The sequence below is a fragment of the Amphibalanus amphitrite genome, unplaced genomic scaffold (genome assembly GCF_019059575.1).
Source record: "Amphibalanus amphitrite isolate SeventyFive unplaced genomic scaffold, NRLGWU_Aamphi_draft 000685F_arrow, whole genome shotgun sequence".
Taxonomy (NCBI): Eukaryota; Metazoa; Arthropoda; class Thecostraca; order Balanomorpha; family Balanidae; genus Amphibalanus; species Amphibalanus amphitrite.
Genome location: NW_024882179.1, coordinates 56,860 through 83,710, shown reverse-complemented (window position 1 = coordinate 83,710; position 26,851 = coordinate 56,860). Strand labels below are relative to the sequence as shown.

Genomic DNA, 26,851 nt, shown 5'->3' with positions numbered 1-26,851 from the left:
GTCTGGCGACCCAGGGTGACGGTGGGGTCAGATGGACGGAGGCCGGGAGCAGCTGGCGTCTGGCGACCCACGGTGACGGTGGGGTCAGATGGACGGAGGCCGGGAGCAGCTGGCGTCTGGCGACCCAGGGTGACGGTGGGGTCAGATGGACGGAGGCCGGGAGTAGCTGGCGTCTGGCGACCCAGGGTGACGGTGGGGGGTCAGATGGACGGAGGCCGGGAGTAGCTGGCGTCTGGCGACCCAGGGTGACGGTGGGGGGTCAGATGAACGGAGGCCGGGAGTAGCTGGCCACCCTCGGTGACGTGCCACTGTCAGTTCCACCAGTGGATACCGCCGGTAGCTGCGGGGATGATACCGCCGAGCGCCGGAGAGTCGCGCCGCTGGTAACGCGTCCAAACCGACCCTAACGACCGGACCAGCTCGAATATAAAACAGAGTGCCAAATGATCCGGCTCGAATCAGAGCGGTATCGCGTTCCGAGCAGCGACGAAAAACAACCAGCCTCGGCCGTAGAACCGAAACTATCGGTCCACACAGGTCCCTGGGAGTCGGATGATTTGGTGGCTGGCCATCCGATTATAGCAGGGTCCAGCGACGGACACCGCTGTTCAGTGCCGATCACAGACAGGTGAGCGCTGCTTTGGTCTGCCAAACCAATAATCCCGCCTCAGAGAATCGCACAGGCTGGCGGCCGAATCCAGTGTATTGACAGAAGAGACACACAAACACACACACGCGCTGAAATGATTCCAGAGCGGGTCCCCGACTTTGTTCCGAAATGGCGGACGGGGCCCTCGCTGGGATGGAGAGGTGACTTCTCTGGCTCCCACACAGACAGACAGACACACGCACGGATGTTGGTGGCTGAAACTAGGGGTGATGATCAGCGATGACGCCACACTGCCTACAGACGACGGCATGCGACAGCAAATGGGCCCGACGGTCTGATGGACACTCATTCACGCTTTCAATTCGTGCAAATGGGACAAGGGCTAATGAATCCAGAACTTTCTGATTTTACTAATGAGTGCCTCCCCACCAGAGCACAAGCACAGAGGCTCCACCCATCATGTGACAAACCCAGTCGACGAGCCCACGCATTCTGCACTCGAACCGCGCGGGCAGCCACTGCGCACCACCACTCCTGCCATCTGGTGACAGTCTGCGGAACCGTCCGCCGCCTATCGGCAGGCGGGCGAACCAGCCGGCGGCCGGCGGTCCGTGGCAGCGGGTCCGCTGCCCACTGTCCAGCCGGTACAGTCCGGGCCGGCGGAGAGCAGCTCCCGGCGTCCACCCAGCCCCGGTACCCTGGGCGACCGCGGCGCCCCTAGCGGCTGGAGGCCGAACTGGAGCGGCTGCGGCTGCGGCTGCGACTGCGGCTCGGCTGCCGGCGGCGGCGCGGGCTGCGTGAGCGCGTCCGCGAGCGGCGCCGGCGCGGCGGCGGCGGCGGCGAGCGGCGGCGCATCGGCGGCGGTGAGCGGCGCCGGTACCTGCGGCAGACGCGGCGCGGCTCAGACACACGGCGGCGCGGGAGTCGGGACTGACTCGGTGTGACAGAGGGCCGAGACTGAGAGGCGCCGGGGGACGGTCCGAACTGCACTGTCGCAAGTCGAATTAAGTCCCAACGGACTCCCTAGACGCTTTGAGACTCCCAGTGAAAAAAGTAACAACAGACTCACTAGACGCTTTGAGACTCCCAGTGAAAAAAAAACAGGAAAGATAAATTTATCGTTGCATCAAGCCAAGTTTTTCAACTATTATACATAACTTAGGTACCGACCCGTTTTGGTTCTCTATCAAATTGTGGTTACTTGCAACAATTGGTAAGCCCGTTGGTGCCCAGAACAGCCCGAGGAGTATACACCTTAAACACGGTCACCGTGGCCGCCCAAGCCGCCACGGAGCCGATCCGTCCAACCGCCCGTGCCGCCACGGAGCCGATCCGTCCAACCGCCCGTGCCGCCACGGAGCCGATCCGTCCAACCACCCGAGCCGTCTACCGAGCCCCTTTGAGGAAGGACCTGCGGGGCCAGCAGTCAGCACTGCAGCAGCAGCGGCTGACAGGGCGTAAGGGTGTCACGTTTTACAAAAGCTGCACTCTCTTTCGGCGCATTATCGTCTCTCTCTCTCTCTCTCTCTCTCTCTCTCTCTCTCTCTCTCTCTCTCTCTCTCTCTCTCTCTCTCTCTCTCTCTCTCTCTCTCTCTCTCTCTCTCTTTCTCTCTCTCTCTCTCTCTCTCTCTCTCTCTCTCTCTTTCTCCGCTCTCCCTCTCTCTCCCCGCTCTCACCTGGGCAGGTTGCTGTACCGGGGCGGCAGCGGGCGGCGCATTATGGGCGGCGGTGAGCGGCGGGGCCGCGGGCGCGGCAGCAGCACCGGCGCGCACGTCACCTCTTGGCCGTCAATCTGGGCACACACACGCCGGGGCAGAGACGGCGGTCAGACGCGGCAGAGACGGCAGAGACGGCAGATACAGGCAGGTGCGAGCATTCACTGACAGAGGCAGTCAGACACGGGATGACTCTTCTATTCAATCCCACCACCCGCCATCCCTCCCTGCCCGCTGCCCCGTCCCCTCTCCGCCCGCCCCGTCTGCTCCCGCCCGCCCGCCCCGTCTGCCCCCTCTCGCCCGCCCCGCCAGCCCCCCTCCCTGCCCCTCCCGCCCGTCCCTCTGGGCGCCGTACCTGTCCGTCCCGCCCCACTCCCTGCCCCCTCCCGCCCGTCCCTCTGGGCGCCGTACCTGTCCGCCGTCCATGTGTTTCATGGCCGACTCGGCGGCCTCGGCAGTCTCGTACTCCACATAGCAGTAGCCGCGGTTCAGGTCCGAGTGGAACCGCTTCGACGGCAGGTCCACCAGCTTCACCGGACCGTACACCGAGAATATCTCCTGGACGTGATCCTGTAGACACGTCAGGTCAGGTCAGGTCGGGTCAGGTCAGGTCACATACGCCGATAATAGGCATCTCCTGGATGTGATCCTGCCGGTGCACCAGGTCAGGTCGGGTCAGGTCCGGTCAGATACACCGAGAAGATCTCCTGGATGTGATCCTGTAGACACGTCGAGTCAGGTCCGGTCCGGTCAGGTATACACCTCCTGGATGTGATCCTGCCGGTACACCAGGTCAGGTACACAGAGAATATCTCACAGATGTGCTCCTGGACGCCTGTCTCAGCCAGGGTAGAATGACCCCCTGCTCCAAACGAATGGCCCAGTATCTGTCAACTTTGCCGCCAGGAAGTAGATATAAAACAATACTCCGCCGACCCAAAACTCCACTCAAGTCATTGTCCCAGCCAAAACAGACACCTGCCTCCCTGGGCCCCCACATCTGTGGCCTAGCGACTATAATGCCAACATGACGAAACTGATCCTGAAACTGAAGGCGCACGGCCTGCACTGTGCAATGCGAACACCAATGTGTCCGCGCTGAGGTCCGTTCTCCCCGCGGCGCATTGATTATGTAAAGTGCTCGAAGGCCCCCCGGCGTCGCACGCCACACGGCGGTTGTACACACATCATGCTAATGAATATGACACCGGTATTTGTCCGAACTGACGGCGAACAATGAGAAAGCACGGCCCACCAGCTACCGAAGACGATTAGGAATAGTCATTATCGTTACACATAACCAACGATTGGGGACCCCTTTACCCGTCCGGTACCGAAGGCGATTAGTGATTAGCGCTACACACAACTAGCCAGGTGCCGAAGGCGATTACGGATCGTCGTTACGATCGCGGCGAGACAACCCCTGGACACCGGACATTTTCGCTTAGTTGACACTGCTACTGAGATGCTACGGGGATTTAGCCCCGGCGCCGAGTGGGTAGCTATGAGTCCCGGGCGCCGAGTGGGTGGCTGAGTCCCGGGCGCCGAGTGGGTAGCTATATGGGTCCCCGGCGCCGAGTGGGTGGCTGAGTCCCGGGCGCCGAGTGGGTAGCTATGAGTCCCGGGCGCCGAGCAGGGATTCAGCCCTACCGGCTGAGCCAGTAGCTATGGGCCAGGATGCAGATATAGCCCCGGCGCCGAGTGGGCCGCTATGGTCCGGCTGCCGCGCTGAGCTGGGCCGCTGCGAATGAGACCGCGACATGGGTGTCGGGCAACACCAATAATCCTGACCTTCTAACATTACGGCGTCGGGCGCTGAATAGAACGAATGATTTTGGTTTTATAAAATTACTCGTTAAGCCCTATAAATCCATTTTGGAGATTGACGTCCGTGCGCCACGGACGAAGCTCCCGACCCCGCCTCGCCCCATTCACCGGTGGGTGATTATAATCAGACACCTGGGCCGTCTTCACTCCCTGATTAGTTCAGCGTCCCGGCGCTGCTGCCGGCTTCAAAGCGCAGCCCCAGGCCCGGCTCGTCCATTAGCAGCTTTGATTAGCAGCTCTCCTCTGGGCCGAGGTCCAGCCGACGTCTCGGTATGTAGCCGGCGCAGAGGGAGCTGACCTCCAGGTATATAACCGGCGGGGAGGTGACCTCCCCTTATATCATCGGCGGGGAGCTGACCTCCAGGTATGGGACCGGCGTGGAGGAGCTGACCTCCCGGTGTGGGACCGGCGTTGAGCTGACCTCCAGGCATATAAAACCGGCGGGGAACTGGCCTCCCCTTATGTAACCGGCGGGGAACTGGCCTCCCCTTATGTAACCGGCGGACACCCCGGCAGTCGGTCCAGTCCGGTCCGACCCACAGTCCATTCCGTTACGCCTCCCAGCGCAGTCCGTTACGCCTCCCAGCACAGTCCGTCTACGCCTCCCAGCGCAGTCCGTCGCCCGCCCATCGGAGGGCGCCAATTAGCGCCGCTCAACGCCAATGAGCGTCACACACGCCGCGGCGCGTCAGTTTCGGCTCATCCGCGCCGCCGCCGCCGCCGGACACGTCCCCGGGGGTGGCTCTGGTGACCGCTAATTAGCACAGCCCACGGGGAGGACTCCCGGCGGACGCCGTGAGGACCAGAGGGGGCCCCCCGGGGGGGGGGGGGGCTCCCGGCGGACGGCTGCAGGGGGCCGCCGGGCTCCGGCCCGGTGCACTGTAGGCCGGCAGCCTGAAAAAGCGCTAGAAATTCCCCCAAACTGACTGTCCGCAATATGAACAAAATAGGTATCATTTAATCCCAAATTGATCGAAGAATACGATTCCGATGCTAGTTTTGCCCTAAGGTCAAAATTGAGGTCGTCAGTTGTCACCAAACACAAGACAATTTAGACTCTCTATAGGCCACCACATTTACCGATTTTAATGATGAACTTTAGTCGTAATTTATTAGTTGACCAATCGTCGTTTTGAACGAAATTTCCTGTCAGACTAGTTCAGGGCACTGTTGTTCACTGTGCCAACATCATTCTGACATATTGCATCGCTTTTCTGCAAGGATAAGCTAGCTGTTTGCAAGCAGCTGCAAGACGTAATTTAAAATCATATCCAATTTTTTAAATAGACTTTTATAAAGACGTTATTTTGAGCGGCTAAAAATGAACATTTCATACTAGCCTCTGATTACTCATCTTTTGTTCCATATAGGTGCTTTGCTGCTTTTCCCTGCTACTTTTCGAGATATGCGCCAGTAAACCACATGATGTAGGGGCAATTATCACCTCGCCGCTCTACTGAAGGCCCGGCGCTCTTTAAAACGCTGGAAGTTGTGAAAAACAAACGCTTATAATCTAAATGAAATATATGTCCCTGAGCTCAGAATTGATCAACGCACACAATGCTGTCAACATTTCTGGGCCAAACTCAAAAATTCAGTCATTATTAACCCCTAAACACAAGTCAGTGATAATCAACAACAACTTACTCTTTAGTTAGACTTTTTGAGAAATGTTATTTCGAGCCGTTAAAAATGGCCATGCCATACAAACCACCAATCATCTTTCTGTCATGCCCTACTCGCAATTTTTGCTAATGCCTGCTACTCTTCGAGGTCACGTGACCTCACCATTAAAAGTGAATGGGGAAATAAGGAAACTGTTGTTTTTGCGCATGGAATGATTTCAAACTATCTCAAGCACACGGAATCGTGATTTCGTGCACTCCTTGCAAGATGCGATGCTTTACTTTTGCATTTTTGACCTTCCGTGACGTCATTTATGACGTCACACCGGTCATAGGAGTTTCTCGTCTATAACTCATGATCAAATTGAGCCAGCGACTCGGGAAAGCCACCAATGGACTCGGGAAGACCTCCCGAATCGAATGATATGCGATACGACCTCCTTCGATTAAGTTCGTGGCCTGATGGGCTCTGAACTGACCTTGACTCGAGGTCAATACCTTAAGTTGACCTCACCCGAACAAAAAGTATACCATTCGACGCGCCTGAGCCAGGCGAACACGATGGTGCCAAAATCGCTGCTCTGCGGCCATTTTTTTGCGAAATTATTTGCCAAAAACCAAACCCTAACTTGGGCTTTTTGACTTCACCTCAGAGGTTACCGGTTGACCTGGGACCTTAAAATCGGGTATCAATCGTTCCGCCTTGAAACGGCGCACACGCTTGTTTTTTTCCGCGAGGCTCTAGCTCCATTAGGGGCGAAACGGCAAAAAGGGGTCGTACCAACCCTCCCCCCTCGGCCGGCCGAGCGGGTGGGGGGTCCGACAATAGGTCCGGCGAGGGTTAAGCAGCCCCACTTCGTTTTTAGCATGTTTGCTTGTCACTGAGATCAACAACTCAATCACAAATAATTTCTAGCGCTTTTCCGGACCCCTGGCCCAGTGTGCGGTGACGGGGAGGACTCAGAGGTCCGTCCGGCGCGCAGAAACAGGCGGCGCCCGCCGGCCAGGGCCGGTCCACCTCAACAACTCGGATGTTGAGGTAGCCGCTATCCACCACCATCCACCATATTCCAGCCCAGCCAACTGCACCCCAGGCAAGCACTTCACTGCCACTGATCGAATTAGTCCGGTCTTCCGGAGGCCTCCGGACCAACACGGCCCGAGCCTTCCACCAAACACACCCTGGCCTCTCTCTCTCTCTCTCTCTCTCTCTCTCTCTCTCTCTCTCTCTCTCTCTCTCTCTCTCTCTCTCTCTCTCTCTCTCTGTCTCTCTCTCCCTCTCTCTCTCTCTCCATTTCAATGATCCCCCCCGGACGCACTGGTTACAATTACGGTCCGGCCGCGCCGCGCCACTGCCGCTCACCGCTGCTCGTATAACTATTCAACAGCGCGGCTCGACAGACGCGGCCGCTCGACTGCCGGCCGGCCGCTGAGCGCCGCAGCCGCTCTCGGCCGGCCGGGCCCCCGGGAGTCGGCGGCACACCGGCACTGAAGCGGCGCCGCTACTTAGCCAGATCAGCTCAGCCTCCCCGGGGCGCGACAATAGAGGGGGACCGGGGGGAGGGGAGACCTGGCGCGATACGTCGAGGACGGACACCAGTGGGGACTGTGGGAGCCGTGAGTGTACGAGTGTGGCAACGGCGAGTGTGTGAGTGTGAGTGTGGCAACGGTGAGTTGAGTGTGGCAGGGTGTGTATGTGTATTTGTGAGTGAGAGTGTCAGTGCAGCGTCACACACTGAGTGACCCGGCCACTACGGGTCGGGGTGGACGGGACAAAGTAGCCTCAGAGCAGGCCGTCAGAATAGGGGAGCTGCAGCCACAGCAGCCCGACCCAGTTCCATGATGGACATGGACTCCATGACACCTTGTTTATAAGTGCATCTTTAGCTAGTCGCTGGCCGAATTCAGCGCCTGATTACACCCTTGATTACGCTCCCTGACGGGGGGCAGCAATAAAACTGGCTGCATCACGGCGCTCCCGCAGCCATTACAGCCCAATAGAGCTCTCCAAACGAGCACACAGTCTCCCGGACAAAGCCCAAAACAACAAAGCTGCACGGTCTCCAGAATAAAGCCCGACACAGCAAAGCTCCGCTTCAGCCGAGGTTCATCTGGAGTGCCGTTTCCTTGACAACGCAGAGGACACAGCAGCTGCTCAACTCGGAGCGCCAACAAAACAACGGAAATGGCGGACCCAGCAGCGTCGAGAGAGAGAGAGAGAGAGAGAGAGAGAGAGGAGAGAGAGAGAGAGAGAGAGAGAGAGAGGAGAGAGAGAGAGAGAGGAGAGAGGAGAGAGAGAGAGAGAGAGAGAGAGGAGAGAGAGAGAGAGAGAGAGAGAGAGAGAGAGAGAGAGAGAGAGAGAGAGAGAGAGAGAGAGAGAGAGAGAGAGAGAGAGAGAAAGAGAGAGAGAGAGAGAGAGAGAGTGTGTGTGTGTGTGTGTGCCGAGAGCCGCTCTGGATCCCAGCCGCCCTGGCCGCCGGCCTCCGCGCCCCGCCGGCCGGCCAGCTGCGCCTCCCTCAGGGGGACCGAACGCACTGACAACGACGGAAACGTGCGACACTCATGACTCAACTGAGTTGTGCGGGACTGGACGCTCTCTAACAGCATACCAAAGCTGCGAGCAATGCTATCTTTTTATCAATGTCACCTGTTTGTGTGCGGGTCACCCCACGGTCCCCAGCGGTGCACCGTATGTTTTCCACGCGGTCGGCCGAGCCGGTGCTCTGTGGACGGGGTGTCAGCTGCAGCGCGTGCTGCGGCCGCCACTCGGCCCAGCGGACCCAGTGTCGGGACCCAGTGTACCCCGGCTGTGGCGTGTTGTGGCGGTGTCCGGGCCCTGGTGTACCCCGGCTGTGGCGTGTTGTGGTGGTATTCCGGGCGGTGTCCGGGCCCGTGGTGTACCCCGACTGTGGCGTGTTGTGGTGGTATTCCGGGCGGTGTCCGGGGCCCGTGGTGTACCCCGACTGTGGCGTGTTGTGGTGGTATTCCGGGCGGTGTCCGGGCCCGTGGTGTACCCCGGCTGTGGCGTGTTGTGGTGGTATTCCGGGCGGTGTCCGGGCCCGTGGTGTACCCCGGCTGTGGCGTGTTGTGGTGGTATTCCGGGCGGTGTCCGGGCCCGTGGTGTACCCCGGCTGTGGCGTGTTGTGGTGGTATTCCGGGCGGTGTCCGGGCCCGTGGTGTACCCTGGCTGTGGCGTGTTGTGGTGGTATTCCGGGCAGTGTCCGGGCCCGTGGTGTACCCCGGCTGTGGCGTGCTGTGGTGGTGTTTGGGGCGGTGTCCGGGGCCCGTGGTGTACCCCGGCTGTGACGTGTTGTGGTGGTATTCCGGGCGGTGTCCGTGGCCCGTGGTGTACCCCGGCTGTGGCGTGTTGTAGTGGTATTCCGGGCGGTGTCCGGGGCCCGTGGTGTACCCCGGCTGTGGCGTGTTGTGGTGGTATTCCGGGCAGTGTCCGGGCCCGTGGTGTACCCCGGCTGTGGCGTGTTGTGGTGGTATTCCGGGCGGTGTCCGGGGCCCGCGGTGTACCCCGGCTGTGGAGTGTTGTGGTGGTATTCCGGGCAGTGTCCGGGCCCGTGGTGTACCCCGGCTGTGGCGTGTTGTGGTGGTATTCCGGGCGGTGTCCGGGGCCGTGGTGTACCCCGGCTGTGGCGTGTTGTGGCGGTATTCCGGGCAGTGTCCGGGCCCGTGGTGTACCCCGGCTGTGGCGTGTTGTGGTGGTATTCCGGGCGGTGTCCGGGTCCGTGGTGTACCCCGGCTGTGGCGTGTTGTGGTGGTATTCCGGGCGGTGTCCGGGTCCGTGGTGTACCCCGGCTGTGGCGTGTTGTGGCGGTATTCCGGGCCCGTGGTGTACCCCGGCTGTGGCGTGTTGTTGTGGTATTCCGGGCGGTGTCCGGGGCCCGTGGTGTACCCCGGCTGTGGCGTGTTGTGGTGGTGTTCCGGGCGGTGTCCGGGCCCGTGGTGTACCCCGGCTGTGGCGTGTTGTGGTGGTATTCCGGGCGGTGTCCGGGTCCGTGGTGTACCCCGGCTGTGGCGTGTTGTGGCGGTATTCCGGGCCCGTGGTGTACCCCGGCTGTGGCGTGTTGTTGTGGTATTCCGGGCGGTGTCCGGGGCCCGTGGTGTACCCCGGCTGTGGCGTGTTGTGGTGATATTCCGGGCGGTGTCCGGGCCCGTGGTGTACCCCGGCTGTGGCGTGTTGTGGTGGTATTCCGGGCGGTGTCCGGGGCCCGTGGTGTACCCCGGCTGTGGCGTGTTGTGGTGATATTCCGGGCGGTGTCCGGGCCCGTGGTGTACCCCGGCTGTGGCGTGTTGTGGTGGTATTCCGGGCGGTGTCCGGGGCCGTGGTGTACCCCGGCTGTGGCGTGCTGTGGTGGTGTTTGGGGCGGTGTCCGGGGCCCGTGGTGTACCCCGGCTGTGGCGTGTTGTGGTGGCATTCCGGGCGGTGTCCGGGGCCCGTGGTGTACCCCGGCTGTGGCGTGTTGTGGTGGTATTCCGGGCGGTGTCCGGGCCCGTGGTGTGCCCCGGCTGTGGCGTGTTGTGGCGGTGTTCCGGGCGGTGTCCGGGCCCGTGGTGTACCCCGGCTGTGGCGTGTTGTGGTGGTATTCCGGGCGGTGTCCGGGGCCCGTGGTGTACCCCGGCTGTGGCGTGTTGTGGTGATATTCCGGGCGGTGTCCGGGCCCGTGGTGTACCCCGGCTGTGGCGTGTTGTGGTGGTATTCCGGGCGGTGTCCGGGGCCGTGGTGTACCCCGGCTGTGGCGTGCTGTGGTGGTGTTTGGGGCGGTGTCCGGGGCCCGTGGTGTACCCCGGCTGTGGCGTGTTGTGGTGGTATTCCGGGGCCCGTGGTGTACCCCGGCTGTGGCGTGTTGTGGTGGCATTCCGGGCGGTGTCCGGGGCCCGTGGTGTACCCCGGCTGTGGCGTGTTGTGGTGGTATTCCGGGCGGTGTCCGGGCCCGTGGTGTGCCCCGGCTGTGGCGTGTTGTGGCGGTGTTCCGGGCGGTGTCCGGGCCCGTGGTGTACCCCGGCTGTGGCGTGTTGTGGCGGTATTCCGGGCGGTGTCCGGGGCCCGTGGTGTACCCCGGCTGTGGCGTGTTGTGGTGGTATTCCGGGCGGTGTCCGGGCCCGTGGTGTACCCCGGCTGTGGCGTGTTGTGGTGGTATTCCGGGCGGTGTCCGGGGTGTACCCCGACTGTGGCGTGTTGTGGTGGTATTCCGGGCGGTGTCCGGCGTCCGTCACTGTCCGCGGGCCGGTGGGACTGCAGTGACGCACGTCCAGACAGACGTCAGAGGCCGCTCACCCGTGCATGGCAGCTTTAATCTGCTAATGCAGCGATTCGTGCTGCCCGGCCCGGCGCCTGTACATGCATGGTTTTAGGCCATTCCGACCACTCCAACTGTACCACTCACACGGCGGTGTCACCAGTCACCACTAACCCCTCGGCAGTATCACCAGCACCAGTCACCACCCAGCCCACCCCCATTCCCCTGTACGGCCGACGGCACCCGTCTGAGCAGACTGTCCGACCCCTCCCCTATCCCGACTGTACCCCCTCTCCTCCCCAACTGTCCCCCCGCTCCCCACGGCTGACTAACCCTGGTGACGTTCCGGGTCAGGTGACCGACGTGGATCTTGAGCGGTTTGGGTGTGGGCGAGCGGGCCTTGCGGCGCGGCGCGCTGCGCGACCGGGAGCGTCGCTCGCGGTCGCGGCCGGCCGGCGGCCGCTCGGGCCGGCTGGCCGCCGGCTTCCTCCGGCCGCGGCCCGAGCGGCCGCCCGAGCTGCTGCTGGACGAGCTGCTGCTGCGGCTGCTGGCGCTGCTGCTGCTGGAAGACGAGCCCGAGGAGCTGGCCGAGGAGCTGCCGGACGGAGCAGAGGGAGGGTCAGTCGACAATCCCATCAGATGCCCTCCTCAGCAGACACGCCAGGTAACTGATCCTCATCGATAGGTACTTTCCACAACCACCAAACCCACCCTCACAGTAGTCAGTAGGTACTGCACTGATTGAAAACACTGAACAGTACACAGTACACACACAGTGTCAGCAGTGTGAGTGCCAGACCAGTGAGTGTACTGGTGTCTCTGTCAACTGTCAGTACTGTCAGTACTTTGTCAAAAGTGTCAGCACCAGTGATTGGGTCAGTGCAGTCAGTAGTAGGTGACAGAAGCCATGATCCTCACAGCTCAAGATGAGATTGAAGACTGACCTGCGGCTGCTGTCACTAGAAGAAGGGCTACCACTTTTAGCTCTCTTCTTCTTCTCTCGCTCCCGACCACGCTCCTTCTTCTCAGCTGGCTTCTTCTTTTCGTCATCGGAACCAGAGCCAGAGCCTGAGCTGCTGCTCTCACTACGGTCACGAGCCCTGCAGGACAACAGCGCCAAGAGTGAAGGTTTACTGCAAGTTAGCGAAATGGAATCAAAAGAAACTCGACATGGATCCAATTACCATGATAAAAGTCCCATAAAACTTGATAAAGCATTATATCAATGCCGGTCAGAGGAACTGGATCACAACCTGAACCATCGATTGATCAAAATATCAGATAAGAAAAACGGTTCTGCGACACCTGAGCGAACGTCATTTCAGCGAACGACATTTGAGCGAAACATTTTCAGCGATTATCAATTTAAGCGATTGGCTTTTTCAGCGATTGTCAAGTCGGCGAATTCAATCACAGCGATTATCAACTTTAGCGAGGACCAGAATCAGCGAAACCAGATTGAGCGAATATATGGTGGTCAGTGGGAGACCAATTGAGCGATGCAGTTACAGCGAATGACCGAACGCGACGAAAGTCAATCATTTGCTACTTTTAGGAAATTATTGCACCTTTTTACGCATCATTTGAATTTTGAAGACACATATGTACATCGGACGACCAACAAGGGGTGCATGGGAGGGGAAGGAGGCGGGCAAAATTTGAATTGAAAATGTGGAACGTGAGAGATAGGGCGACAGAAGGAATGCCAAGGACCAATAATAAACTAGAGAGATGGCACAGGGGAATCCAGTCTATGTTTCAGGGACCTCACCCAAATGTCTGGAAATTCGTACGGTGCATGGGGCAAGAACAAATTTTACAACATGGAGAACTGATCCAAATTCAAGCGGGGCAATTTCGCAAAAAAACACAAGCAATATTGATCTCTGAACAAACGTTTGGTCACCAATATTGACAAAGAGCAGGGTGGGGTAGGGGGGGGGGGGGGGGGTGAAATTGAACTGTTGGAATTTTTGACAAATGTAGCATTAAATTTGTAGCTCAATGTCTGACCTTTGAACGCGCGACATCCGCCATCCAGTTCCGGATAACCATGAGAAATTCCGGAAACATTCGTACGCATACGCTCGCAAAAGAAAAAAAAATCCACCGTTAGAGGACGATGAAATGTTTCGCTGAACTGACAGTCGCTCAAAGTGTAGTCGACGAAATAGATGTCGCTGAAACATAGCTTTCGCTAAAATTGATAATCGCTATATTTGATAATCGATGAACTTGATAATCGCTGAATTGCCATTCGCTGAAAATGGTTCGCTCAAATGACACTCGCTTAAGTCGCTCGCACCGAAGAAAAACAGCTACTCACATGTCTCAAGCAGATGTTGAGCAAAATAGGGAGCCTGCAGGAGTAATGAAATGCAACTATGAACTAGCTAATAATAATAATCATCCACCCATTCCCCTCGAAGACCACACACACGACACACACGCCGCGCGAGCAAAGAGGAGCGTGCGAATTTCGGTGAAGTAGGTTTTGTCGCATACGCGCCATTCCATTCTGACAGTCTTTCGACATTTGTTTGTTTTAATATGACGTCATGAGTGAAATTACAAAGATTTTAATTGGATGTCAGCAGAGGTATTCAGGTAATTCACGTCATAAAAAATAACAAATAATATCTCCGCTCTCGTGCTCATTTCGGGGACTGGCCCTTTGATGGCTGCGTAATTTGGCGGATGGTGAGTGTGAAAGCTGGGGCTTATATATTAGTTTATTTGCGTGGTTCGTACAATATGCATGGTTCCTTTCATACACGCCGTGCTAGTATCCATTACTCTCCTCTCTTTGTTGTCATTTTGGTTCTTAAACAAACCCTGGTTCATGCCAATGTCTGATCGTTTCAGTTTGGCGCGGTTTTTGGTTAATTCGGTTTCAGTTTTTATTTGGTTTAGGTAGTTTCGACAGAGGATATTAGAGTAAAGATACCAGTTATTATAGTCAGATCATTTGTTTCAACTTTCTTAGTACCTAATGAAGAACTTTTTGGTGAGCACAAATAAGTTACAAGAGCGGCAACTTGAATTGGCATTCCAATTTCAATTTTGAGCCCTGAGCAGCCAGCTTGCACAGTATTTCATTCTAGGCAATGTTGTGGAGGCACTCAGGAGGTGTGAGGTGTTGAGAAATTAGCAGATGCTATTAGGTCCGAGGATTTAGAGTGGAATGGTGGAGGCTCTAACATGGTAACGTGTAGAACTGCTTCACTGGTGCCTCTTTGTCTAAGAAAATGTTGTAGGTACTGGAAAGATGTTATGTTCATTCAGTATGAAATATATTTTATGATAGTTTTTCATGTCTAAAGTGCAGACACCTAGATTTTGTGGTAAACATAGATCTTGTATGATGTAGTTAAGTATAGATTTCCATTCTGTTTGGTGTGAGCTGGCACAAATTTGTCACTCTATCTGGTGGGGCTTATGGACTGTGTTGTCATGCTTTGTAGTCTGGCTGAAAATGGTGGGGTGACCCACACTACACTAGGCTTGGGCAACTTCTTGTGGTACCTACCTCCATGAGGCTGGGAGCAAGTTAAAATGTGCCCAGCAGGGCAGCCAACATACTGGCTGTACAGCCACCCTTTCCTGTCAGACCAGACCTGACCCCAGTGATGGCAGTGATGACTTAAGCTCTGCCCCTCCTTCCTCAGACCAGAACTCCCCCCTCCCCCCAGTTAGTGGCAGCCGGCAGGGCTAGTTTTGAAAACGCCACCCCTCTCTGGTGACTGGTCCTTGGCAGCTCTTATTTTCGTCCTTTACAAAACTGCTCTGGCACCTGGAATCTATTTTTTTTTTTTTTTGATGATGGAAAACTTATTTCTACTCATAATGCATATTGCTTTGGTTGTTTTAATAGCTAGCTGGTTCTCTAGTTGTAATTTGTTTTCTGGGACCAAGAAATGTTTAATGCCTAGCATTTCATTTGCATCCTCATTCCCTATGCCAATATGGCTGAACAGCCACAGCAGTTTGCTATGCTCTAATGCCCATTCTGTTTTGTTTTCCAGTGCCCCCACTTCTCTCGGTGACTTCAGGACAGCAGCTTCACATCATGTCTGGCATTGCCTCCTCGCGACTTTCTGAGGAGAGAAAAGCGTGGCGCAAGGACCACCCGTTCGTAAGTAAACGCTGCCGATGGATGCATACGTGTTGGCGAGACTGCCCTCTAATAAGACGCCTCTTGCAGCGACGAACGAGTGAGCCATGCCCGTCCAGAGTGAGACCCAGACGGTTTGGGCGGCCCGTCCTGCTGACCTGTTTCAGGCGGCACGAGACGTACACCCTGCACGTGTGTACCTGCAGTGACAATCCGGTCTTGACGGGGAACTGCGTCGACATCGAAGGCCGGCGGCCGAGCTGTCCGAAGGCCGGCGGCCGGCCGTCTGGTCCCCCCCCCCCCCCGGCGCGCTGGCTGGGACGGCGGAGAGGGCAAATGATCGCTTTTATGGATTCAGTGTATGTATATGCAGTCTCAACTGGCACTGAATGCTCATTGCACACATTATCGTGTTGTACATATGGCTGCAAGCCAGACATGCGTGCCATTATTTTTCTATGTTTTGTATTCTTATTATACATGTACGGTATTACAAAACTTATGTCATCCGGCACACATGCTTCAGATGACTTGACCCGTTATGCTAAAAGGATAATATCATCGCCATTTTTCGGCGTATTTTTTCTTGTCTCCAATATGTACCTAGGTACTGATTAATGATATTTCGTAATTTCGTGTGACGCTCCGTCCCTTTTCACCGTCAGGGTTTCGTGGCGCGCCCGGCGAAGAACGCCGACGGAACGCTCAACCTGATGCTGTGGGAGTGCGCCATTCCCGGCAAAAAGGGCGTAAGTCGGAGCGACGTATGAGCGAAATAGTTACACAATGTGAATGTAAACTCTGTTATAGTCAATCCGTTATCAGTGCCGTGCCGACCGCCGTTCATGCTGCCCGCGACATTGGCGGATCCAGCTCAGAGTTTTTTTTTTTTGGGGGGGGGGGGGGCAAACCATAACAATTTATCGATTCTTTCCATGCCTCGTCCATAGGCGTAATGTTAAAATTATGCCGTTTGGGAGGGGCAAATGCCCATTTTGCCCCCCCCCCCCCCTGGATCCGCGACTGGCCCGCGATTTTGTCTGTTAGCCCTGTCTGATTTGACGCCGATTTTGTCTTTCGCCGTGTAACGTGACGCCGATGTTGTCTGTTGCTGACTTCTCTGTAACCTGACGCCGGTGTTGTCTGTTGCTGACTGCTCTGTAATCTGACGCCGGTGTTGTCTGTTGCTGACTTCCTGACGCCAATGTTGCCGTGTAATGTGGCGCCACTGTTGTCTGTGTAATCTGACGCCGCTGTTGTCTGTTGCTGACTGCTCTGTAATCTGACACCGCTGTTGTCTGTTGCCTGCTGGCCGTATGATCTGACACCGCTGTTGTCTGTTGCCTGCTGGCCGTATACCCTGATGCCGCTGTTGTCTGTTGCCTGCTGGCCGTATAATCTGACGCCGCTGTTGTCTGTTGCCTGCTGGCCGTATACCCTGATGCCGCTGTTGTCTGTTGCCTGCTGGCCGTATAATCTGACACCGCTGTTGTCTGTTGCCTGCTGGCCGTATAATCTGACGCCGCTGTTGTCTGTTGCCTGCTGGCCGTATAATCTGACGCCGCTGTTGTCTGTTGCCTGCTGGCCGTATAATCTGACGCCGCTGTTGTCTGTATAATCTGACGCCGCTGTTGTCTGCTGCCTGCTGGCCGTATGATCTGACGCCGCCGTCGGCCGTCCCTGCAGACCGCCTGGGAGGGTGGCTACTACAAGCTGAAGATGATCTTCAAGGACGACTACCCGACCTCGCCTCCCAAGTGCAAGTTCGACCCGCCGCTGTTCCACCCGAACGTCTACCCCTCCGGTGAGCGCGGCGCCGGCGTACGAGTCCGTCAGAGCGGGAGGGAGGGTAGATAGATAGATAGATAGATAGATAGATAGATAGATAGATAGATAGATAGATAGATAGATAGATAGATAGATAGATAGATAGATAGATAGATAGATAGATAGATAGATAGATAGATAGATAGATAGATAGATAGATAGATAGATAGATAGATAGATAGATAGATAGATAGATAGATAGATAGATAGATAGATAGATAGATAGATAGATAGATAGATAGATAGATAGATAGATAGATAGATAGATAGATAGATAGATAGATAGATAGATAGATAGATAGATAGATAGATAGATAGATAGATAGATAGATAGATAGATAGATAGATAGATAGATAGATAGATAGATAGATAGATAGATAGATAGATAGATAGATAGATAGATAGATAGATAGATAGATAGATAGATAGATAGATAGATAGATAGATAGATAGATAGATAGATAGATAGATAGATAGATAGATAGATAGATAGATAGATAGATAGATAGATAGATAGATAGATAGATAGATAGATAGATAGATAGATAGATAGATAGATAGATAGATAGATAGATAGATAGATAGATAGATAGATAGATAGATAGATAGATAGATAGATAGATAGATAGCTAGCTAGCTAGCTAGCTAGCTAGCTAGCTAGCTAGCTAGCTAGCTAGCTAGCTAGCTAGCTAGATAGATAGATAGATAGATAGATAGATAGATAGATAGATAGATAGATAGATAGATAGATAGATAGATAGATAGATAGATAGATAGATAGATAGATAGATAGATAGATAGATAGATAGATAGATAGATAGATAGATAGATAGATAGATAGATAGATAGATAGATAGATAGATAGATAGATAGATAGATAGATAGATAGATAGATAGATAGATAGATAGATAGATAGATAGATAGATAGATAGATAGATAGATAGATAGATAGATAGATAGATAGATAGATAGATAGATAGATAGATAGATAGATAGATAGATAGATAGATAGATAGATAGATAGATAGATAGATAGATAGATAGATAGATAGATAGATAGATAGATAGATAGATAGATAGATAGATAGATAGATAGATAGATAGATAGATAGATAGATAGATAGATAGATAGATAGATAGATAGATAGATAGATAGATAGATAGATAGATAGATAGATAGATAGATAGATAGATAGATAGATAGATAGATAGAATAAATGTATTTCATTAATCAGAACACGTACAAAACAATGATCGCCAATTGGCGCAAAAGGGTGCAAAGGGTCGGTCACATAGGGGAGGGTGGGAACTGGGAAGGTCAGTCACACAGGGGAGGGAGGGCAGCGGCCACCATCGGCGTCCCCTGCACGTGGGGGTGGTGCCTCTGGACGACTGGACTACCAGGAATACAGAGCGAAGTACGCCGACACCCACCTACAGCCCGGACACCGCCTGGAGGAAGAAGGCAACCTACGACCGGACACCGGACCAGGGGGGGCCGCGGGTTTTCGGTCGCGGGGCGCGGGCTGGCCCACCTCGCCTCGCTGATTCTCCGGGCCGGCGACATAGAAGAAAACCCCGGGCCCCGCTACCCCTGCGGAGTGTGCGGCAAAGGAGTCGGCCACACGTCGGTGAGTTGCCGCGCGTGTGAACGATGGCATCACCACCGCTGCGCCGGCCTGACACGAGCCGACATCAGCCGCCTCGCTAGGGAGCGGGGTCCCTGGACCTGCCCTGGATGCGCGGCGATGCCCCCCGCGCCCCCGAGACCGCGGACCCCGGCCACACCTACTCAGTCACCACCGTCGCCACCACCGACGACGAATGCCCAGCAACCGCCACGGACACCGGTGAGGAGGGACGACCCACAGCCGCCACCGCCACTGGCGATGAGTGACTCACCACTGCCGCCACCGACACCGGCGAGGAGCGAAGAACGCCAGCCGTCTCCACCACCGATGAGGAGCGACGAGTCTCGCATAGCCACACACCCGCGGACGCAGGCGTCCGAAAACCGCGGCGAGCAGAGCGAACTGAAGATACTGCAGCTGAACTGCAATGGCCTCGCCGCCCGCCTCACTGAGCTCAACAAACGCCTGGCAGATAGCAAGCCTCAAGTTGTCCTACTACAAGAGACCAAGTTAATGCAACAGGACGACGACCCTCGCTTCCCGGGATACAATGTGGCGGCCAGAAGAGACACCCCGAACTTCCAAGCACCGCCGCCGCTTCCGTCACCAACGCCGCCGTCGCCGCCGCCGTCGCCACCGCCGCCACCGCCGCCACCGGCCGGCTGGACCTGTAAGCGCCGGGACCGACGCGCGCCCCACACGTGGTGCGCCGGCTGCAGAGCTAAGCGTGGATGCACCCAGAGGGCCCAGCCCCCCGCGCCAGGCCCAGTAGCGGCGCCACCCAGCAGGAGTGCGCCACGTCGAACCGGAGGGGGGCAAAGGGGCAAGGGCGGGGTAATCACCCTCGTCCGTGAGGACCTGCCCTACACCCGCGACCCGGCAGCCTACACACCACGGGAAGAGGACCAGCTCAGCTACGTGGCGGCGACCAAAATTCACCCTCATGGCGTGCCTGCGATTACGGTCTGGAACGTCTATGTCCCGCCGGCGAGGTGGGCTCCTGGACAGGGCACCCAGGCGCAGTCCTTCCAGCCAGACGGTCTGCCCCTAGTGCCCTACACAATCGTGGGCGGGGACCTGAACGCGCACGCCATAACATGGGACCCTCACCAGCCGGAGGACCCGCTCGGGAGAATCGTCGAGGAGTGGAGCTGCGACACGTCGCTCACGATCCTGAACGACGGCTCTGCGACAAGGATGAACCCTGCCACAGGAGGATCCTCCGCCCCAGACGTGACGCTGGTGTCTGGTGAACTGGCGAGCGACGCAACATGGACGACGAGCGTAGGAATCGGGTCCGACCACCTCCCGATCACCATCACCATCCCCACCGCACCACCGAAACCTGTCAGAAGAGGCAGAGGCCGACCAGCCTACAGGAAGGCAAACTGGGAGGAGTTCCGACGCGCCTACGACCAGCTGGCACTAAGGTGGGCTACCCAGGCAGAACCTCTCACCGTCACGCAGCTGGACCGACGCTTCTCCTCGACCATCCTCAGGGCAGCGAAGCAGGCGATCCCGTACGGTAACGGCGGGAAGACTAGAGCTCCCTTCTGGAACTCAGCCTGTGACGCAGCAGTCCAGGCCAGGGACGCGGCCAGGAGGAGAGCCACCGCCCAGGACCGCACTGCAGAGGACATCCGCGCCTACGGAGAAGCGAGGAGAGAAGCCGAACGGGTGATCAGGGACGAGAAGACTGCTTTCCTGAGGGACAAGATCGCCGAACTGGGACCAAACCAGGATATGTGGGGCCTAATACGCGCCCTGGACGGCCGGAAGCCACCGGCCAAGCCCGCCGAACCCCTGCAACGCCCGACCCTGCCTGGTCATCCCGCCCCTGCCCGGCCAGCGACCACAGACAAGGAGAAGGCCAACGCGCTCTGCCAGGCCTATGCCGCGGTGTCGCGCATCCCGTCGGACAAGACGGCTGACCGACCTATCAAGCTGGAGGCGCGCGCCGCGGTGAGGGGATGCAGCTGCGGCGGATCACGAGCCGGCATGTGCAGCCCCTTCTCCATGGCTGAACTGGAAACAGCGCTGACCAAGATTAAAGCTGGCAAGAGCCCAGGGCCAGACAAGGTGGCCAACGACCTGCTGAAGCAGCTGAGCCCACTCGGCAAGCGCCACTTCCTGGACCTCCTGAACAGGACGTGGTCCGCTGCCGACGTGCCTGCCTCCTGGAAGGTAGCGGAGATAGTGGCGATCCCGAAGAAGGGAAAGCCGCCGTCGGAACTGTCCTCCTATCGCCCCATCAGCCTACTGAGCAGCACCAGTAAGCTGGCGGAGCGGCTGGTGCAGGGGAGGCTGCAGCACTGGCTCGAAACCAGCGGGAAACTAAACCGAAACCAGGCGGGCTTCAGACGCGGCCACTCCACGATGGACCAGATCGGACGGATTACCCAGCAGACCTTCGACGCCTTCGAGCAGAAGCCACCACACAGGGCCGTGCTTGTCCTCCTGGACTTCGCTCGCGCCTATGACCGGGTCTGGAGGGCAGCCCTCTTCTGCAAGATGGCGCGACTGGGCATCCCCGGCTGTGTGATCCGCTGGATCAAGGCCCTGCTCTCCGACCGCCGTGCTAGAGTCCGATGGGGAGCTGCCCAGTCGGACTCGCGTGTCTTCAAGGAGGGCCTCCCGCAAGGTAGTGTCTTGGCACCCCTCCTATGGCTCATCTACGTCAATGACATCGACGAGGGCCTACCGGAGGGCGTGTCGCGATCCCTGTTCGCGGACGACGTGGCGCTACTGGCCGACGCCCGCACGCCGGAAGAGTGCGACGCCCACCTCCAGCCGTGTCTGGACAACATCGGCGCTTGGCTGACGCGGTGGAAGGTGACGCCCAGCGTCTCCAAGTGCACGAGCACCCTCTTCTCGCTCGACCCCAAACAACAGAGAGGAAGAGTCCGGCCAAATCTGAAGCTCCACGGACAGGAGATCACCGCCACCGAACACCCGACCTTCCTCGGCATCAAGTTCGATCCGCAGCTGACCTTTGCTGAACACGTCTCCGATCTGAAGGCGAAGATGGCCCGACGACGACGATGTCTGCAGGCGATGGCAGGAAAGACATGGGGCAGCCACCGTCGCACTCTCCGGACCGCCTACATCGGCTACGTGCGAGCGCTGTTTGACTACGGCGCCGCCGTAGTTGGCACACATGCAGCGCCGTCCGTCAGGGAGCGACTGGAGGCCGAACAGAACAAGTGTGCTCGCCTCATCACCGGCTGCATCCGTCTGACTCGCACGGACGCCCTGCTCGCCGAAGCCGACCTCCCGCCACTGTCGTTGCGCGCGAAGCAGCTGGCCGGACAGGAGTGCCAGCGCCTCGCCAGACTCCCCGCACTCGATCCTGCCAGGACCCTCCTGGAGAAGGAGGTGCGGCCCCGGCTGGAGTACCGAGCCCACCTGGCCTGGCGGAGAGACTGCACGCAGGCAGAGGCGGCGCGGAGGCCGCCACTGAAGCCGCCCGACGAGGACGCGGTGCTCACCAAGAAGCCGTGTCTCAGGCGGGTGGGCCGGTGGATCGCCGACGAAGCCGGGCTAAAGCAGCTGCCGACTGAACCACTGGCGTTGTACCAGTGCCGGCCGCCCTGGACAGTGGAGAGGACCCCCGCCCACTTTGTGGTGGACCTGCCCGCGCCCACGCGTCGCACAGACCCCCCCGACAAGCGCAGAGAGGCGGCACTCCGGGCCATAGAGCTCCTGCCGCCCGCAGACGTCACCATCTGGTCGGACGGGTCGGCGAGAGAGGGGACGACATGTGGCGGCGCGGGCGCGCTGATCCAGCTCCACTGCCTTGGCCGTGAGGAACGTATCAGGGCCCCGGCCGGCGCAGTGTGCAGCAGCCTGCGTGCCGAGCTTACCGCCATCAGGGAAGCACTGGCTGTGATAACCTCTCTACCTGAAGAAGACCGGGAGTCCGTCCGCGCAGTCCGCCTTTTAACCGACTCCAAGTCCGGCCTGCAGCAGCTCCAGAGGGGACCGGCCGGCCAGGTGACCGCCCTGGCCGCCGACATCTGGGAGTGCCTACACACCCTCAGCGAGCGTGGCACCACCGTCACCTTCCAGTGGGTGCCGGGGCATGCTGGCCTGGACGGAAACGAACACGCCGACCAGCTGGCCGGCGAAGCGGCCGCTGCGGAGCAGCCGGACGTCCAGATCGACTTCGCCAGCGCCAGAAGCGCGATCGGGCGCCGGGTGGGGACGATGGTCGACGCGAGAACAAGAGCGTCCCACCCCCACCCGGCGCCCACACCGGGCCACAACGACCTGTCCCGCTGGGAGGCGTGTACCCTCTCCCAGCTGCGGACGGGCGCATCGCCGCTCACGCGGGACGTCGCCCACCGCCTAGGCCTGGCGGTGGACGCGGCTTGCCCTGCGTGCGGCGAGCCGGACAGCGCGGCCCACCTGCTGACCGACTGTCCGGCCTACGAGGCTGCGCGGCGCCGCCGCTGGGGACTCAACCCGAGCCTGGGGGACGTCCTCGGCGGACCGGCGCCGTTGGTGATTGAATTCATCCGGGCTGTCGGGCGGACCGACCCTCCGGTCGACCCGCCTGCACCGTCGTCCCCCTAGGGGGGCGACGGGTGAGGTGCAAAAGAAGAAGAAGAAGAAGAAGAAGGGAGGGCAGCGGGTAATCACATATCGGAGGGTCTGACCAGACGCAAAGGGGAGGGACGGAGGGGAGCGAGGCGCACCGCGTCTCTGCCGCCGACTATCGGTACTCGCCGTCTGCCGCCGACTATCGGTGGTACTCGCCGTCTGTCGCCGACTATCGGTACTGGCCGTCTCTGCCGCCGACTATCGGTACTGGCTGTCTCTGCCGCCGACTATCGGTACTCGCCGTTCTGCAGAGCTCATATAACATATAGTTCACTTCACATTCACAGTCGCAATTCAGTCATTCTCTAGTATCGCTGTGTATATCTGGTGGTGTTCTGTGTCTCTGCGGCAGTGTTCTAGAATTGGATTTTAGTTGGGTGTGCCGATGAAGAAAAAAAATCCTAGGATGAGAAAAAAGGAAATAAATAACCGAAGCATATTTGCAAAATGATGTAATGCCAATGTGTATGCCAACTGATAAACCAGGATTTCATGTCAGAATCTTGACAGGGTGCGAAACAAAAGGATGTGGTTGCATCAACTGTACAGTGACATGTAAACTGGCTGTTGGAAATATATGAAACTTTTTTCAGAGATGAAGTTAAGTCAGTCATTCATATTTTAGGGATGAAAGTATTTTCCCCATTAGGTGTGATTTGCCACCAAAAAGTCTGAGAAATGGAACACTGCTCTGCGGGCACCGTGTGTCTGTGTCTGCTGGACTGGCGGTTAATAATTCATTGTCTCTGCAGGCACCGTGTCTGTCCCTGCTGGACTGGCGGTTTTACTGTTCTGTCTCTGCAGGCACCGTGTGTCTGTCGCTGCTGGACTGGCGGTAATACTGTTCTCTGTCTCTGCAGGCACCGTGTGTCTGTCGCTGCTGGACTGGCGGTAATACTGTTCTCTGTCTCTGCAGGCACCGTGTGTCTGTCGCTGCTGGACTGGCGGTAATACTGTTCTGTGTGTCTGCAGGCACCGTGTGTCTGTCCCTGCTGGACTGGCGGTAATACTGTTCTGTCTCTGCAGGCACCGTGTGTCTGTGTCTGCTGGACTGGCGGTAATACTGTTCTGTCTCTGCAGGCACCGTGTGTCTGTCCCTGCTGGACTGGCGGTATTACTGTTCAGTGTGTCTGCAGGCACCGTGTGTCTGTCCCTGCTGGACTGGCGGTAATACTGTTCTGTCTCTGCAGGCACCGTGTGTCTGTCCCTGCTGGACTGGCGGTATTACTGTTCTGTCTCTGCAGGCACCGTGTGTCTGTCGCTGCTGGACTGGCGGTAATACTGTTCTGTCTCTGCAGGCACCGTGTGTCTGTGTCTGCTGGACTGGCGGTAATACTGTTCTCTGTGTCTCTGCAGGCACCGTGTCTCTGTCGCTGCTGGACTGGCGGTAATACTGTTCTGTCTCTGCAGGCACCGTGTGTCTGTGTCTGCTGGACTGGCGGTAATACTGTTCTGTCTCTGCAGGCACCGTGTGTCTGTGTCTGCTGGACTGGCGGTAATACTGTTCTGTGTGTCTGCAGGCACCGTGTGCCTGTCGCTGCTGGACTGGCGGTAATACTGTTCTGTCTCTGCAGGCACCGTGTGTCTGTGTCTGCTGGACTGGCGGTAATACTGTTCTGTCTCTGCAGGCACCGTGTGTCTGTGTCTGCTGGACTGGCGGTAATACTGTTCTGTGTGTGTCTGCAGGCACCGTGTGTCTGTCCCTGCTGGACTGGCGGTAATACTGTTCTGTGTGTCTGCAGGCACCGTGTGTCTGTCCCTGCTGGACTGGCGGTATTACTGTTCTGTGAGTGTCTGCAGGCACCGTGTGTCTGTCCCTGCTGGACTGGCGGTATTACTGTTCTGTGTGTCTGCAGGCACTGTGTGTCTGTCCCTGCTGGACTGGCGGTTTTACTGTTCTGTGTGTCTGCAGGCACTGTGTCTGTCCCTGCTGGACTGGCGGTATTACTGTTCTGTGAGTGTCTGCAGGCACCGTGTGTCTGTCCCTGCTGGACTGGCGGTATTACTGTTCTGTGTGTCTGCAGGCACTGTGTGTCTGTCCCTGCTGGACTGGCGGTTTTACTGTTCTGTGTGTCTGCAGGCACTGTGTCTGTCCCTGCTGGACTGGCGGTATTACTGTTCTGTGTGTCTGCAGGCACCGTGTGTCTGTCCCTGCTGGACTGGCGGTTTTACTGTTCTGTGTGTCTGCAGGCACCGTGTGTCTGTCACTGCTGGACGAGGAGAAGGACTGGCGGCCGGCCATCACCATCAAGCAGATCCTGCTCGGCATCCAGGACCTGCTGAACGACCCCAACATCAAGGACCCCGCCCAGGCAGAGGCCTACACCATCTATTGGTGAGTGGCCGGCGCGGGGGTTCGGTAGGAGCACGCCTGTGAAGTGTGGGCCGAGTAGTTATCACCATCTGTGAGGTTATGTGTCGAGGGATGTGTGCCGTCCTACGGCCTTTTATATTAGCTATCCTTCAGGTGCCTATCAGAAGCTAAAGTTTGCTGCATAACTCGTAGTCTGCCTGTGAAGTTGCAGGCTCGTAATGTTCTGGTTAAAATTGTTATTCTTCCTCTTGTTAAAAGCCTTAAAAATGTTGTGCATTCGTACTTTCACTTGTGCGTTTCTCTTATGCTGTACGGCTGCTCGTTTCCCGTTTCCGCTGTCTGACGCCGCGCCCTCTTTGTTTCCCGTTTGCCACTGTGCTCTGAGGTACCGTTTGTTTCCCGTTTGCCGCTGTGCTCGGACCGTTTGTTTCCCGTTTGCCGCTGCGTCTGACGCCGTGCTCTCCCCGTGTTACAGCCAAAACCGGCTCGAGTACGAGAAGCGGGTCCGCGCGCAGGCCCGCGCCATGTCCGCCCCGCTCGACTAGGGGGCTCCGGCCGCCGTCAGACGAGCCCCGCTCGGAGCCGGGTCCTCATGAGCTGTCAGCGAGAGACCAGTGATGGGCGCGGCGCGGACGGCCGCCCGCCGCCGGCGCCGGCCCTGTGATTTCTGTCAGAGAGTCGCCCGTGCCCCTGGAAAAATGAGGCGATTTCTGTGGGATTTTGTTACGGAACTAAATTCGTTTGAGATAGTCTGTTAACCCAATGAAGCTTGCTCCACTCCTGGTACATTGGAGGTCAATGAGACTGAATGCGGTCTCAGACATCCTGTGTGTATGTGTGTGTGTCCGTGCGTGCCCGTGTGTGTGGGGGAGGGAGGGGGGGGGGGGGGGGCTGTGCGGCGGGGTGTGCTGTCGGTGCGGCACGTGCTGTAGGTATGTGCTGACTGTGCGGCAGTGTGCTGTATGTGCTATCTATGCGGCGCGCGGGGCTCTGACCGACCGCGCGTCACTGGCCGCCTCACATTTCCACGGCGTCCGCGCGAACTCGCCGTCTGTACGAGCGGCGGCCGCCCTGCGCTGTCCGCGGCCGGGCGGCTACTTTTGGTCCCTTTTCACGTTCATTAGGGCGACGGGTCAGGGTCGCAGAGGTTTTAGCCGAACTCATAGCGGTGGAAAATACAGGCACATCACTTTTCGGCGCGTTTGGGACGGAGGTTGGGACGGGAGCTGCAGTTACGGTGGCGCAGGCGCCTCGGCCAGGGAAGCTGCTGTCACAATGGAGCGGGCGCCGCTACCTGGTAGGGCGCCTCTCCTCCATGAGACAGGCCAACGGTTT

The 26,851-nt window shown here is 57.5% G+C and overlaps 2 protein-coding genes across 7 annotated transcripts; one reads left to right on the top strand and one right to left on the bottom strand.

The window, feature by feature from the left end:
* Positions 1-685: 685 nt before the first annotated feature.
* Positions 686-13,500, bottom strand: LOC122364600 (RNA-binding protein with serine-rich domain 1-like). 2 transcript variants are annotated; one of them, XM_043335158.1, is made up of 7 exons: positions 13,353-13,494; positions 11,971-12,126; positions 11,538-11,621; positions 11,360-11,477; positions 2,737-2,895; positions 2,287-2,402; positions 686-1,490 (listed from the first exon to the last, which is right to left on the bottom strand). In XM_043335158.1, coding segments are annotated over exons 1-7 (798 nt in total). In that variant the 5' UTR covers positions 13,355-13,494; the 3' UTR covers positions 686-1,327. The 2 variants fall into 2 exon arrangements, with proteins under 2 accessions (XP_043191093.1, XP_043191092.1); XM_043335157.1 differs by having other exon boundaries at positions 11,360-11,621; positions 13,353-13,500.
* A 69-nt stretch (positions 13,501-13,569) lies between these two features.
* Positions 13,570-26,710, top strand: LOC122364601 (SUMO-conjugating enzyme UBC9-B). 5 transcript variants are annotated; one of them, XM_043335164.1, is made up of 7 exons: positions 13,942-14,033; positions 14,334-14,338; positions 15,051-15,161; positions 15,806-15,889; positions 16,827-16,944; positions 25,393-25,537; positions 25,992-26,710. In XM_043335164.1, exons 3-7 carry the CDS (start codon positions 15,096-15,098, stop codon positions 26,059-26,061), a joined length of 483 nt encoding a protein of 160 aa, XP_043191099.1. In that variant the 5' UTR covers positions 13,942-14,033; positions 14,334-14,338; positions 15,051-15,095; the 3' UTR covers positions 26,062-26,710. The 5 variants fall into 5 exon arrangements, with proteins under 5 accessions (XP_043191094.1, XP_043191096.1, XP_043191095.1 ...); XM_043335159.1 differs by lacking the exons at positions 13,942-14,033; positions 14,334-14,338 and adding an exon at positions 13,570-13,633 and having other exon boundaries at positions 15,052-15,161; XM_043335161.1 differs by lacking the exons at positions 13,942-14,033; positions 14,334-14,338 and adding an exon at positions 13,634-13,726 and having other exon boundaries at positions 15,052-15,161.
* The last annotated feature ends 141 nt before the right edge of the window (positions 26,711-26,851 follow it).